This window comes from Dermacentor albipictus, chromosome 5 (assembly GCF_038994185.2).
Source record: "Dermacentor albipictus isolate Rhodes 1998 colony chromosome 5, USDA_Dalb.pri_finalv2, whole genome shotgun sequence".
Lineage (NCBI taxonomy): Eukaryota > Metazoa > Arthropoda > Arachnida > Ixodida > Ixodidae > Dermacentor > Dermacentor albipictus.
Genome location: NC_091825.1, coordinates 161,185,418 through 161,201,962, shown reverse-complemented (window position 1 = coordinate 161,201,962; position 16,545 = coordinate 161,185,418). Strand labels below are relative to the sequence as shown.

Here is a 16,545-nt window from a genome sequence, read left to right as displayed (position 1 = left end):
GTTCAATGGAGCCACACAGCCGGGTTTCCCCGCCACCGTGAGGGAAAGCCAACTTCTGGGGGCACTTTTCTGCCGCTTGACGCTCGATATATCGGGTGTCACTGCTATTTTTTTTATATGTAAGCATCATTTTTGCTATATATACTCATTGTAACTATACCGTATCCAGAAATTGTTCAATATATAGAATAATTCGATGTAAACGGGTTCTATATTGTCGGGTTCGACTGTACAGTTGATAGCTAATTATGGGTAACATTTTCGGAAAAAGATTATTCACCTAAATTCAAATAAATACGGTAGCAAAGTTACAACACTGATGAAGACTAAAGTTAAATTTTATCAATTAATCTAGTTTGCATTTATTCCTCCCATGTCCTATTTTGTCTAACAGCTGCGGTTACAAAAGCTTTCCTGCAGGTTTCCCACTTTAAATAGTGCCTACCCACTTTTCATTGCAAGCACACTTTCAGCAACCCACCGGATCTTTACAGCATGCACTCACTAAAACCATCTGTTAAAAGCTCACAAACAGTGACCATACTGGGTCATGGTGCTGTTGGAATGTAGTGGCATATCTTTCTTGTTTAAAGTTTTTATTGACAATTCCTTAAAGGGAAGCTGAAGAGTGTCGAATTCAATAAGACGCTCATATACGGATGCGGGAACCTTATAAACCATGTAGGTAAAGCTTGGGGTATTTTTTTCAATTAGGAGCGACGTAATCGTCGGTTGAAATTGCGCTGTAGCTCCGCCCCCCGTCGAGTGAGCGAGCGGAGCGGAGACCGAAAACCGCGGCGTTGTGACGTCAACTCTAGTGTTTCGTTCCTTCACAGCGTCCGCGACCGTGCCTGACTGCGCTTGTTTCTGCATGCGTGCCATCGTAATCTGCTTCGATCGACCCTGCATTCCTTTGTTGGTGCGTCTGCGCGTATGTAGAGTGGTAGTCAACATGCATGGTAGTCAACGTGAGTGGTAGTCAACGCGAGTGGTAGTCAACAGATGAAGGTCACTACACGTACTGCATGAACCGGGAAGCTTTTCATGCGTTTAACCCGTCTTTGTAGATTGCCGACAGCTTTGGACAGCGCACAAATGCCGACGATCGCATCCCCGCTTACGTTCCACGAGGAGGCATGCAGGAACACAACACTACAGTTGTTTGACCGGAAACGAGCTCACTAGATCGGCGAAAGATCGGCGAGATCACTAGATCGCTTTTTCAAAAAACATACTCACCAAAGAGCATTTCCAACACGAGGAGATCCCAAGACTTTGCTTTCGTTCGCATCGAAAGCACTGCTCGCACCAGCATCGTTTGCTTCTTCGAGAGGCCGGCTCTTCGCAATCGGCTCGTACATGTAGGGAGTAATGCCGAACTCCTTAGAAAAACGCAGTCTCTCTAAATTTTCCATTACCGTCTCAGAAAAACAGCACCAAACTACCTGGCACCGCGCTTCATGTGTAGCGGCAGCGGTCGGTTACTAGAGTTGACGTCACGAGGCGCACCGACCAATCACAGGCAGAAACGAGACGCGCAAGCTGGGCATGTCCGCTGCTGCACTTTTCGTCGAAATAAAATATATTTGCGCTTTCTTTTGCTCAATTTCGATACGATATTCGAATTCGGAGGGTTGAAAACCATTATGTACAGATGTTCACTCATTTTTTCTGGAAAACCTTTCAGCTTCCCTTTAAAATTGAATCTTTTGATGGCAATACATTACAAAAAAATATCCTTCTGGAATTATTCCAGGGTCAAATTCACAAACACTATTGTTCTAAAATATCTGTAATTGACTGACACATCATTAGGATACAGTTCAGCATTACAACCAGTGAGCAGCAGCAAACACCTTTGTGAAGTCAAAACCTCCATTGCAGGTCTTGCAAAAATATTTCAGAAATGAAAGCAGAGGCAAGAAAAAGTGGTACACTTACCTGGTCTAAGGACTTCACCACATCCCCATAGTCTATGCCATCAGCTATGATGAGAAGCTCAGCAAGATCTTTCACATGCAACTAGAGGTGGAGAAAAAAAAACAGCAAATTTGCTTCCCCATCTAAATCAAACACATGCACACTATAGTGTTGCAGAAATAGCTATGCCACTGCCTTGTTTACACATTTCCTACAGAGTTTCGTCCATTATAGATCATAAATACACATCGTATGTGACAATGCAACAGCATACACTTGTTGATTAGGTGCAATGAAATAATGGTATCATCACTTAGGATGAAACATAAGGCACACTTTGTTCTACTGTTACTGTGAGAGATGGTGCATTGTTCTGTTCCTAGAAGTGCCGATAATTTATCTTTGATGGTACCTTTAAGCTCAGCTACCTTTTGCTCTTGTTTTTACTTCTCAGTTCCTCGCCCTGGCATGGCACTCACCTTTCTGATTGAGTTCTGGTACTTGTCGGTGAGACTGATGAGGATGTCAGACTGGTGGACTTCACCAATGCGTACATCGGTTGTCCCTTTACATGACACCTTCAGGATGGCAGGCTCACCATTCTTTGGCCTGTCAATGCAAAAGTTCAACAATATTTAGGTACTGATAGCAATGCTTATGCAAGGCACATTCCAAAACCTTTTGTTGGAAAAGATCTTTTAGGAGCTGCTTTATTACAGTGGAATCCCACTGATACGTTTTTCGCTGTTGCATTTTCCCAGTTGCTACATCGCGTTTATGGTCCCAACTTTAACACTTTCCAGTCCGCGCCTATACTCATCAATAGCCCATTATGAATGGTTTCAACATGAAATTTTCCCATGCTCGGGGCATTTCTCGACAGCTACCGTCATCCAGAACATAAAAGAGGCACTACAGAAAGAACTCTTTGATAAATTCCCGTAATGTTCATTTTCCCGGCGCCAAGATTCACAATCAACGACACAAAAAAAGTCGCAGTTTTGCCCAAAAGGCGAACCACCGATTGGGATAGCAAATTAGTAGATCTATACGAAGTAACAATAGTAGTTTTATCAGCCGCATAAACTTGTAAACATTTGCTTACTAACTAAATCAACAATGATAGAATGTGTAAGTGTGACTGAACGCAGATGTAGAATGAAACACACACACACAAACAGTGCTGTATCTGTGAGTCCATTTCTTTCTATGTCCTTGTTCAGTTGCACTTAACATTCTATCATGGATTCAACCCAACTAGTCTGCCGGTGTGTTTTAACTAAATTAACAAGCATGGTGTCACGCGAGAACAGTTAAACATGAACACACCACAAACTGGCTACCTCAGTCAACAAAAGCAAAGGTGATGGCTTGATCGTGTTTTTTACGGCAAAGACGCACAAAGAAGACATCCCTTTCCGGTCTATTGTGAGTGAAAGAGGAACTTGGCAGAACGAAGTAAGCAAGTTTTTGCAGAAATGTTTATCGCACCTTAAAGTGGACGACCCGTTTGAAACAAAGAACATGGAAGCTGTTACTAGCTTTATAGAGTCAAATGACGATATTGGCTATGCTTTTTCCATTGACATAGAAGATTTGCTTTATTCTATCCCTCACGCTGCATTGTTTCAGGCTGTTCAGAAATGTATTGAATTTAATGGCGAAGTGTCTTTTCAGAATTCTACCGGGTTGACTGTTAATAGGTTTTTAGCATTGCTTGAGTTTTACCTCAAATCTACCTTCATCCAGTTTAAAGAGACTATTACGTGCAGAAACAAGGTATATGTATAGGATCTTGCGTTGCTCCTATCTTGTGCAATGTTTACTTATCGGAATTTGACAGAGCGGTAAACGAAGGGATCGATGTGACCAGGTTGTTACCGTGTTCCGTTATGTTGACGATTTTCTTGTACTTTTAAAAAAGCAAGCCAGTTACACATATGATGACGCCATCGCAAGTGTACTACACATTTTTCAGTGCCTTGGCAAAGGTTTAACATTCACTCATGAACTAACAAAGGATAATAATATTCAGTTTTTATACAACGCTAAAAGCTCCTGTGACGACCATGTGTGCTGGAAATATAACCCAAGATCCCAAAAGAAATTGTTGCCCTACGATTCGGCTCATTCGAAAACGGTGAAGCGGGCAATAGCCACCCAGTGTATCACATCAGCCTTAAGAAAGTCCTGCACGCACAAAATACAGGAAAGCTTTGACAGGCAGATTGTAAGGCTGGGAGAAGCCGGTTACCCGCAATCAGTCATTTCAGCAGTAGTGGAGGCAGTGCTTAAGAAGATAAAGACGGAAGGCAATGTTGCTGAAGACGCAAGGGAGCGCAAAAATAAGAAACGTACAGTTGTGCCTTATGTTCACAAGACTTCCCACAACTTAAAGAAGGTTGTGAAATGGTATGGAGTTGAGATGGCATTCTCGGCTCCCGGCAAACTCGCTAAGCTATGCTCGCGCATAGGAAGAAGTAAAAATAACTTCCAAGGGTGCGGAACAAAGCACTCCATTTCCCACATAGATTGCAGTGTTGGAGTAGTATATCAGATACCTCTATCGTGCGGCAAAGTTTACATAGGCCAAACAGGAAGGTGTGTGAATGTGCGCTTGCGTGAGCATGAATTGTCTATTAGAAATAAAACGAATGGGCACCTGCCTGTCCACTGCCTGGCGTGCACGTGCAAGCCGATCATGAAGGAAGTAAAGATTTTGTGCCGCTGCCGAAATAGCCGAGCCAGAGAGCTACTCGAGGCGTACCATATTAGAAAGAAGGGACAAGAATGTGTTAGTGACACCTCAGTTTATTTATATAACAGTGAGATGAGGTTTATTGACGAGCGTAGGTAGGTCGCGTTTTCCTTATACAAGGTTTTACTTTTCTTTTATCTTACCTTTTTTCGCGCACGCGCAGTGGTGTATGTTGGGGGTGTACTTATATGTGGACGTTGTGGAATAAACTTAAGTTGCGAGTCTGCGCCCGTCCTTGTCCCTTGCTGTCTTTGTGGTTCGTTTGTTCGCGCAGTTAAACAATGTTCGCTAATATCTACCAACTCGCCCAACAACAAGTTCTTCTAAGCTACAGTATACAGCTGTTGCCGCGGCAGCTTCACCACAATACTTTCCCGCATGTCTCACATGAAAACGACGGTGTGCACTCAGTTTCTCATTTCGGCATCAACCAATCTCCGCCCAGGCAAACGCATGTTGCATTCGCACCTATCGCTGCCAAACCTATTGTTATAAGCATCTTCACCTGTTTGTTATACAGCACTTGGTGCGTAGTGCCATTGGTAGCGTACTGCATACTTTTAGTAGGCGATAATCCAAATGCACCGCCGTTTCCTACTGCAAGCAGCGCGATGTGGGCATCATGTTTCGCTTCAGCGTAGAGTGTACTAGAATACAGTTGAGTGGGGCGAGCGGCTAGGGCGGCACATGCTTTGCAGTGAGGTGCGCGACGATGAAAATACTGTGGTGGCGCTGCGATTAAAGTGGATTTGGCCGCATCAAGGTTGCACCATTGGAAACTGCTGTGCGATACCTCTTGGAAGCGTCATTCATACTACTTCGCACGCTGGTATATGCATTGTATATGTATATGTATTGCATTGAATATGACATCTATTTCTGGCTTAGGATAGATGCGTTTCTTTCTATTCTTTATTTCAATTTATCTTTTTTTAAATGCCAGTCAGTCATTGGACCTTCATTGTGGCCGCAATGTTGGTTTTCATTCTATTAAGTCACTGTACGGTTCCCTATGGAGAACAAAGGTTTGTCTTGCTTTTCAAGCACCATGTATCTCTCGCGTGTGTATTTGCACATGTAGTTTTCTATTATAAGGTCTTGCGAAACGCAGAGAGAACACAAATATAAACTTCATGCTTGCCACTTCAAACAAATAAAACATATCTGACCCATCTGGCACCCTGTACTCAGATTTACAGGAAGCATTCTCGGAGAAAAAGAAAAAAGTGCAGTGCAAAATTCCATGCATGTTTCAGTCTTTCTCGCCAACAAAATGCGGAGGAACTGGTACGGGTTCTTTTATTGCGGTCAGACCTCGGGAGCCGAGAACAGCTTTAGGTAGCCATTATATATTGTTAGATATGGAGCTGTTTCCTGCGATTACTTCAAGTTCCCCCGGACCACATCGAATCGCAGCACATTCCAGAGGAGCGCTCGAGCAAACAAGTTCACGTGCAAACAAGTTCGGAAGCCGCCGGTAGCTGTTCTCTGCTTGACTCTTCCAGAAAGCGAGGGGATAGCACGGCACTGCTGGAAGTAAAGTGGGTGCCAAACCAAAACGGCGGTAATTCGCCGTGACAGCCGGACGTGCCGGGAAGGCCCAAGCCTACCCCTCTTCGCCTTTGAAGAAGGCATTTGCCACCACTGCGGAGCCGTACCACCGGGAGTAGGTGGGCCCTCGGACAATGGAGAATGAGCGCCCCCACTTCTCCGCCTTAGAAGAAGCGCATTGCAAGTCTGCGAGGCAAGACTGCAGAGAGCCGCCGGGTGTGACAACGCGATACGGGCGCCAACCATTGGCTGAAAATGGCGTCATCTGAGCGGACTCTCCCATTGGCAAAACATGACGCGACTTCCAGTCCTCGAAGGGTTTAAAAGAAGCATTCCAGAGAGACCTGAGGATTCCCTGATTCCCTGATTCACCTCTCTCGAACTTCTTGCCGCAGGCCGCAGCGTCCGAGTTGCTGCCGGCACGTAATGACTGTACGACTATTACTTGACTCTCACCTCTCTGTATATAATGTAAAATAAATACTCCCAAGTTTTGCTTTCATCCCGAAGTCCGTCCTTCAACCCCTACAATATGCTAATCTTTGGCCATTGAGATTTTTTTGTTCAGTCTAGGCTTACAACAAAAAAGGCGGCACGGTAGCCTCATTAGTGGCTACATAGTGGATATGGCGTGGTGCTGCTAAACTCGAGCTCACGGATTCAGGCCAGGTTGCGGAATTCGATAGGAACAAAATGGAAAAACACTCGCGTACTTCTGTTGAGGTGCACGTTAAAGAACGCCAAAAGGTGAGAACTGAACAAGGTGCCTCGTAATCATCACCAGACGTAAAACGCCAGAATTTGTTTAATTAAAAAGGAAAAGAAAGAAGGTAGCTGTGTCCTTTGGCTTTTTTCTAGGGATGTAAACGGAACACATTATTCTCGAGTCTGATTTCTGAGAAAAACATATTACGCTTATCTTATATTTCATACCTAAATATAATACCATTGCCAACTGTATGTCTGTTCAATTAAGCAGCTTCTGTATTATAAATGAATGCTTCAAGTTATCCCGTGCTCAATCATAAGGACAATAATGAAGCAATTAAAGGAATGACATGCCTCACGTACACGTAGAGATATTTGTAGACCTGCTGTGTTCGTTGAATAAGTGTGGTACCACATTGGGTACCCAGTTTTAATGGGTTGCAGACATGGTAAGAATGTCAAAAAAATGTTTTCCTTACCTGAATCAAGTTAGCAGATTTACAGGCTGCCACAAAACAGGGTGTTTATATTAAGTGACAACTAGGAACTTGTTCAGCAGAACCGATTAACACCCACGCGTTAGTCCTCCCAGGAACTGGTGCGCCTCTGCGCAACAGCCACGACTCTCCAGCAGCACTACCACTCGGAATAAGAGTCCTCACTTGCATTGGCCCCTCGCCTTCGAGACTCGATGGATGTGATGATCGCTATGTTAATGCAACCTCACAATTAACTAAGGCAAACCCTCCAAGATAGACATTCACAGTTAAATCTCTGAGGCGCAGTGCTGCAAGCAAGGCAAGGTCTCGGGGATTACTATCTAGCCTGTAATCTCTGAGGCCATACTGGATGTCTCGTCGAGGTTGCCAGAGGAGATAATGGCGGCAGAGTCGGCATATACTACAGCCACGGACGGAATGCAAATAATCGAATGTAGAGCAGCGGCTGCCCGAAATATCAGTCGTCTTTACACATTAAGTCTATAGGGCCATTGGCAGTGCCACGAAGCTGTCTGAATTATCGGTGGTGGCACTGATTTCAGTGTGAATCAGCAGGATGTGTTATACATTGCTTTCAATATATTATTGGTCAGACCGCAGCGGTTACTTCGAATTAACAAGTTGTGAATTATTGAACGTTTACTGTAGTAGACTACCCAAGAACTACCTATTTTCCTGCTTACAGGAATGTCTTAAAGCCAATTGACTCATATTCCAATTTGCTACGTTGCCATTCTGTAATGTTCCTGCATCTTGTGTTGCATTTTAATGCGGCAGCCGCATAAATTGTGGCACAATTTAGTTCTTGTCAGCTCCTTATCGTCAGCTTTGCCCCGATACCGCTGTGTTATATATTGTCAAGCCTATCAGGAGTAGAAAGGGGCAACTGTCTCAGAACATACGTGTTCCTTATTTATACACATCTGAATTTGCTGTTGCGATTTGGGGCCCTCTTTACTGTTAAGATTATTTCAGTTGTTATATTTATTGATGCGGTCCCTTGAAAAATGTATCCACGGGGTTCTACTGTACCAGTCACAGTCCACACTTTTCATTAAAGTTTGTTGCAGCAGAGGTCCCTTAAAGGGACCCTAAAACTACTTTGGCGATTTTGCACAAGCGTTCAGTCATGAGAGTAGGTCCTTCTGATCATTAGTTGATGCATCTAAGAGCTTCGCGTAAAGCGTGTAATTTATTATAGGATTTTATAAGATGTACATCGCTGTGCCCCACGCCACTCGGCTAAGTTTTCAGCTGCCCCTGAACAGGTGACGCGAGGCAACCATATGACGCCAGTAGGGTGACCTATCCTATTGGCTGCCCAAGGTGCGTCATCTATAATTTTTCATGCTTTATGGCAAAAAAATGTTGTACATAATAGTTAGAATGTTAGTTAATTTGTTTCCGCAAAAAAAGAAAGTAACAGAAACAGAGTGCACAAGAGCAATTTATCACTACACTCAAGATTTTCGGCACACAGCAAGTGTCGCCTGCTTGTGTTATAACTTGCTCTGCGTTGACGAGAGCTCCGCGGTCAATGCTGATCTCGAGCTTACTTTTTGTTAGCACAATAGTTTGCCCTTGTTACGTTGTGGGCTGCAACTATAGTAACTGACGATATGTCAAGCTGCAACATCGTGCCCCTCTTAAGGCAGCAGATGAGTGGAGTAGCTGATGTACATCAGACCGTTGGTATACGATTGGTGCCAGGATTTGCATGTTTGCGGCCATCACTTCATGCCAGAGGGTTAGTACCACAGTAGTGTTTTGTGTGTCCGGTATTCGGGTAAACACAAGCGCAAGTGGACTGGGCCTCCGTGTTTCACAGCATGAGCGGAGGCACAAACGTGAACGGTCTGCACGTTGCAGCTACCTGGTGGCACAAAGCTCAACCAAGCACAGAACTAATAGGGCAGTATTGAAGCATATTCTACTTTGCTGGTGGTTAAATTTTTGGCAGGAACGTAATTGCAAACATCTTTTTCTAAATGTTTAAAATGTTTTACACTTAATTAGAGCAATATTAGCTCTTTGTTTGGCTGGTTAAGCTCTGCACCACCAGGCCGACTGATTTTAAACCAATCAGGCCTCTCGCATATGCCTACGCTAAAGCACCTCCTTTACAGCTATACAGCCTAACTCGTTACAGCCGACCCGCGTACAACAGACTTTCGGATATAACGGACCACACTTCAACCTTAGTTTGGTCTGCCCGTTTTCATAATAGAACGAAGTTCGCTTTTAATGGACCGCACTACCATGGACTATCAGCTACAGCGGACGAAATTAGCGGCAATTTTTCTCTGAATTGGGCATATAAAACGGACTTTTATCATGTCAACACACGCTGGCAATTGACTTGAGAGGGTCAGCCAATGATCGCAGCTCAATATCTTGTGCACAAGGGAGGAACAAAAGCGGGGCGAAAGTGCACCGTATCTTGCGTGGGAGGCACAGGGGGTAGGTGTGGGAAGGAAGAAGAGTTCTACTCCGATGGCTGCTGTTAATGGGGCGCCGTATCGTGAAAGCAATCTGAAATATGGACAAAGTGCACACCCGGGCAGGCGCTGTATCTTGAAAACGATCTGCAATGTGGAAAAAGCGCACCTGCGCAGGTGCCGCATCTTGAAAGCGATCTGCAATGTGGACAAAGGGTGCACCTGCTTTCGACATTTAGTTCACACTGAATGAGAGACAGCTTGAAGGTCAATTCACTCGCTGCTGCTGCCATGTTTATCTACCTTAAGTTGCTATCGCAATCGATGCTTCGCCTTTCAGGCGAAAGCGCAACTTTTCTTTTGTTTTTTACGTTGGACATTTGTCACTCCCTCTTTTGAATAAAGTTGTTAGACATCGCGATGAAAGTTTCAGAAGTGAGGCATCTCGGATATTACGAACTTTGGAAAAACGGATGTTTTCTGTCGGATTATCAGTGTTTGTTGTAATGAGAGCCGACTGTAGAAGTATGGAGGGATTTTGGTTTCGCCTCCTCCCATCCGTCGAAACGCCCAGCTCACCCATGGTTACGGGAATACTGGACATGCTCGGTGCTGCGACAGAATGCCCATAACGCATGCTGCTTCGAAAGCTCTTGCGTGGGATAGATTGTCAGGCAGCTGGCGGAGAAGTTGGAGAGGCTTTGCGTGCTTACTCCAAGACAACCGGAAGTAGACGACATAATGTCCCATCCTGACGCAGAACCAGTGAAGCCAGAGTTTAGCCCCGATCACTAGGCAAACGAGTTGAGGAGTAAATGCTTGGCTATGGAGGAGGGTAACTTGTAATCGTGCATTGCTCTCTTGATACAAGACACTTCACACAAATTGTTGTGTGAATGATTTACTATAGCTGAACCTTACGCATCTACAAGATTTGTCTGAAACCCTTTCAAGGACCCTCTAAATACAAAAAAGCAATGACTCCTGAAGGAGCTGCCAGAACTGCCCTTGCTCTGGCCAACTGCCCGAGTTTATTGCACCACTTTATTTAGTGCTAGGAATTTAAAAAATTTTATTCTGGTGTCCCACATGCCAAAACCACGATCTGTTTATGAGGCATGCCTTAGCGGGGGACTCCAGATTAATTTTGAACACCTAGAGATCTTCAATGTGCACTCAATGCACGGCACGCAGGTATCTTTGCATTTCACCGCCACTGAAATACGACCGCCATGGCCAGGGTTTGATCTCGCAACATCAGGCTTAGCAGTGCAATGCCAACGCCACTGAGCAACCAAAGCAAGTTGATAACAAGCTAATGAGAAGGCAAGAAAATGACTTGGACTCACTTCACGTTAAAGGCAAAGTCCACAGCACGACCAGAGTTGATGGACATGTGACAAAAAAGGGATTGCTTCACGGATGACGGGCAGATGATGTCTGGTAGCCGCCCCGCCAGGACTTGGTCCTTTGGGACGTCAGATGCCCAGTTCAGCTTGAGCTTGGAGACAAGACTGCCTGTCAGCGTTATGGGCTTGCCTATCTCATCACGCACCTCAAACCCTGCAAAAATCGCATGAAAGCACAGAGTTCTCTTTCATTAGTATGAATACTAGTGACATCTAAAATATGCCCATGTCCATGCCCACTTGTTTTGTAACTTTTTCTGAGCGGTTGATGGGTCTTATAACAGTAAGCAAGCATTGCTGGTTTGCACTCTTTTTTTATGTGTCGCAAACAAATTTTTCCAAGATCTGATTTTTGGGGGGGGAGGGATCTGCTCAATTATTTGGACTTTTGAGGCACCGGCACCTACTCCATGAAACCAATGCATATAAACAACCGAAATTATGGACGCCATACGGTGTCTTGCTTGATTTATCAGATTGATCCACGTGCACAACCTCGAAAACATGGTGGCCATGAACAAACTAGCCGCTATTCAGGCTGTCACCCATGCCGTCACTCTCATGTAGAGGTGGTTCCTCTGCTTTCCGAATGCCGAAGAACTTCATCAACTTGACACCTAGCCACAATTTTCATCGCAGATTTTCGGCGAGGCAGTGCTAGTTAGTTGTGTGGTGACAGCGCTACTGGTACGAAGACTGAAGATTCAACAAGGGCGGTATTCTCGGGCGATCACTTGCGGAGATAGTTTCACTTTCAAGAGTCACCGCTCTTTCACCGAGTTGCGATAACATTTTTCACTGCTGAGCTTCAGTTTCTTATTCTTTAAATACAGTGAATGAGTCAGAGACAATGTACAGATGAGGGCCCAAAAGTCAAAGATTCCAACGGGGCATTACGTTAATAACAACAATAAAGAAACTTATGAAAGATGAGCAATCTAGGTAAAACAAACACAATCGTGTAAAATACAACATAGAAAAATTAAAGAAAAGAGAACCAATTGTCTGGATACAAGCCTATAGTGCATAAAGATACTGCCAATAGATACAAATGGCAAAGGTAGTGGAATGAACGATGTAAACTTAGCTATACCTGTAAAAAGGTTAAGGGCAATACTAAATGCATGAAAGGATGAAGATTTAATGGTGTTGCGTAAACCATTCCATAGTTTTATAACAGCGAATGATGATGTTATTTTTCTATATTTAGAGTGAACCATAAGCAGTAGAAAATTGGAGTTACGTGCAAACCTGGTATTGTTATTTAATGAGACACCTGGAATCAACAATTCGTATAAAAGCTGTTTAGTAAGTAATTTATAAAACTTAATTGTAGGGTGATAGTTGAACATGCTAGTTACAACATGGATATTATCTTCATAAGGTAATAGAGTAGCAGCTGCGAAAGAGCCGCTGTTAGTGATAATGCATATCGCACGGTTTTGTAAGTGGTGAAGTTAGTCGTGCTTTTTTTTTTTTTCAAGTATTGTGATTTTTCAACAATTTTTACTACAAAACTGACAGCCTACACAAAAAATCTGCTTTCTATAGTCAATAAATTTCAACTTTTTCTCTATTGTGTTTCGCTACTTCCACATACTGAGATAGGAGCCTTTGAGCTAAAGCTTCGTCTCAACAGCTTCCTTCTCTAATTTGAATAGATAAAATTATTTCATGGCTGAAATTGCATAAGCCTCACAAATATAAAGCATCTATCAAGCAAGCAACACTCCTCCTTGTCAATTTCAGTTTATTTCAGTCTATACCCCTCCATATGCAACACACACACACACACACACAAAATGCTTCACATCTACTGCACTTCAGAAAATGCTTCAAACTCGTAATAAAGGTAGCGCAGAATTATGCTTTTTTTTTTCTTTATTCGTATTATACCTCAAAGCACACTAGGGCAGGTTAAGCAATCAACGGTGTATTACAGCATGCCCTTTCGATTTCTTCTAAGTTGCATCCCTTGTAGGGGTTGGAGGACGGGACTTCGGGATGAAAAGCAAAACTTGGGAGGATTTATTCTACATTATGTACAGAGACGTGAGAGTCAATTAACAGTCGTACAGACATTACGGGCCGGCAGCAACTCGGACGCTGCGGCCCGCGGCAAGAAGTTCGAGAGAGGTGAATCAGGGAATCAGGGAATCTCCCAGAATGCTCAGGTCTCTCTGGAAGGCTTCTTATAAACCCTTCGAGCACTGTAAGTCACGTCATGTTTGACCAATGGGAGAGTCCACTCCGATGACGCCACTTTCAGCCAATGGTAGGCGCCCGTGTCGCGGTGTCACACCTGGCGGCTCTCTGTGGTCTTGCCTCGCAGACTGGCAATGCACTTCTAACGAGGAGGAGGGGAGGGCTGCTCATGCTCCATTGTCGGATGCCCACCTGCTAATCCCGGCGGCGCACGAACTTGTTGGCACGTGAACATGTTGCCTTAAACTTGTTTGCTCGGCCGCTCCTCTGGAATGCGCTTTCCTGCTTCTGCATTCCTCAATTAGCTGTGCTGATGCAATCCGATGTGGTCTGGGGAACTCGAAGGAATCGCAGGAAACAGCTCCATATCTAACAGCTCGTCCTCGCCCCGGTTGTTCTGAATGGCCAGTGAACTCAATTCGCTGGCCATGAGGAACGCTGAAAGAAGCTGCAGGGTACTGGGGTCGAGCCTCGTTTGACAACCCTCGGGATCCTGGGCCCTGGAGAACATACGTCAAACAAACCAAACAACACAGCGCTGCACCACGCGTAAGTGCAGGCTCTTCACCCCTGACTCGCCAGGCTATTACTGAGTCAAAATCAACCCTGATCTTTTAGTTCCCCAATTTTGACAAAGCAGTTCCAACCACCCTTCCAAACAGCTATCCATTTCTCCCCGATTGCCGACAAGACCAGAGTACTATTGTTGTTGCAAAACAAAAGGGTCGTTGACGATGCAAACAACAAATGAAAACAGCCGAACATAACTTAAGTGGCCTAACTACACGAACAGCATGTTTTCAATCTATCGCAGTGGCGTACTTATCGCACGTATTGGTGCCACTGAACAATCTGGTCAACCTCACAAGTACGTAATCACAAGCGCACTAACCTTGTGGTCACTAAACAAAAATCGTACTTGCGTTGTAGGCAAACTTTTCATTTACGCTTACTCACGTTTCTTCCCTGAAAGTCCTACAGGACACGTGACATAAACGAACAATTAAACTTGCGGGACTTACACACTCCGTAGAACTCTTAAAATAATGCGTCTTTTAATAATTCGTTCCACGCGTACTTAACAGAGAAGTCAGAATACGGCTGCCCTCCACACACACTAGCAACCCAGTCATAAAGTCTGCTTCCTTCCGTCCACACAGGACACGCGCTAAAGGAACTAAGAACGCCTCTCAGTGCAACTCATGCACTCACTGAAAATCTACGCGCTTAACCTTAGAAAATTCAAAAACGCTTAAAAAGAAAGAAGGTTAAATAAAACACACGCGCGTTACGATAGGCCTCTCAACAGTAACCTTGACCCTCAGGTTACTCACACAGAGAAAAAGAAAGCCTATTTACTTATTAATGAGCATCTCGCGAGACTACATGTTTACTTAAAACGCGTCTTTCAAATCTCGGAGCTTTTCTAACAAAACACAAACAGAGCTCATACCTTACACATATTGAAAGAAATCCTTGTCTCAAATCGCTAAAAACTTTCTGATGCTCAAAATGAAAAACAAAACAACATGCTTTACTTCTACGGCAGCTCTCCTGGCATCCCGTTCCAAGCATTTACGTCTGACTCATACTTTGAGTCGTACCCGGGGTGGTCGCAGTTTCAAAGCTACTCTGGCTATGGAGGAACAACAAAAGGGCTGACTCACTATCAGCTCCCCCAAGACGTTACGGTCTCCTGCCAATTTGCGTCCTCGCGCCCCGCTTTCAACACAAACTCGATTGACCGCGTCGCCACTCCCCACCTGGTCTCGTCCTGCCACCTTGCGTTTCTTCGAACTGCACGCTGAGCTGTGAAAAGAACTACGGAACGACGAGGAGCTTAACTGCCTCGTGCCCTTTGTCCGCGTCCGTGCAGAACATTCTTCGCGGTCCCCTTTTGACCTGTGGCTCGAACGTTTTCGATGCGTCAACATCGTCCGAGACGACCGCTTCTTTTTCCTCGCGCCCTGCCCATTTGGGTTTCTCGCCATCTTTGGCGGCGTTACATTAGTTACCGACTTTCGGTCTTTACCGCGCTTCTTTTTACGGCGCTTCCTCTTTGCACTCGCTTTCATGTCGCCTCGTGCCTCGTGCTGGCCGGTACACATTTCGTCGGCCCGGATCGGTCTCTTACCCGCACAGTCTGAGTGATTCTCACTTAAATCAACACTCTCTCTGCCTCGACTGGCGGACAGCCCAACCGACTCTGGCACAATGCAGCAGGCTTTACTCGAGTTAGACAACTCGCACTCTTGCGAACTGCCCTCTACTACATTGCCCAGCTCACGCTGTGCATCGGCACACAGCCCGTCGGTATCGCTCGCTGTCTCACGCGCACAGTCCGAATGATTAATAACGGAATCATCCCTATCTAGGCTATCTAGACTGGCGGAGAGCCGCACCGATCCCTGAACAATGCAGTTGTTCTCTCGTGGACTACGGAGCTCGCCATCCCGAGAACTACTCTCAACTGCATCGCTCAGTTCGCACTTCACTTCTGCACGCAGATCTGACCTGACATGGGTGCCCGCGTCTGTCGCGTCAACAGTACCCTTTTCTTTGCTAGCAACCTCGCTAACCTTACCAGCGACGCACACGCGCGGTAACTGTGCCAATTTGTTCGCAGCTGGCCTAGCTGTCTCCACAGTCATCTGTTGGCACAGCACCTCGTCGCTCTCACTACGGCCTTTAACGGCCTCTGTTGCCACTAAGGCATCGTTAGCAGCTAGCCTTTTCCCTTCACTTATGAATTTGCAGCCAATCTCACAGGCACTACTCTTTTCGTCGGCTTCTGGCGAAAGTCCGCTAGACACTTCCTCATTCTTTCGCTCTGTACTTCCAACAGAATTCTCAGACAGCCGTTGTCTCTGTGCCAATAACTGATCACAATGCTGTATCTCTTTGATCAGTGCTGCCTTCTCTCTCTCATACTTTTGCTCATGCTTTCGTTCCTGATACTCACGTTCGTGAGGCTCACACCTAAGAGTAAGTTCTTGAAGCTCCTGCTTCCGTTCATTCTCGCGTTCTTCACGCTGACGCTCACTCCTAAGCTCACG

At 45.0% G+C, this 16,545-nt stretch overlaps 1 protein-coding gene across 1 annotated transcript in view; it reads right to left on the bottom strand.

The window, feature by feature from the left end:
* Positions 1 to 16,545, bottom strand: part of LOC135916357 (structural maintenance of chromosomes flexible hinge domain-containing protein 1-like) — a 373,767-nt gene that overhangs the window by 154,227 nt on the left and 202,995 nt on the right. The window contains exons 28-30 of the mRNA XM_065449720.2: positions 11,225 to 11,438; positions 2,400 to 2,529; positions 1,942 to 2,022 (exon numbers count right to left, since the gene is read on the bottom strand). Of these exons, the coding sequence (XP_065305792.1) occupies positions 1,942 to 2,022; positions 2,400 to 2,529; positions 11,225 to 11,438 (425 nt within the window). The remainder of the gene's footprint in view (positions 1 to 1,941; positions 2,023 to 2,399; positions 2,530 to 11,224; positions 11,439 to 16,545) is intronic.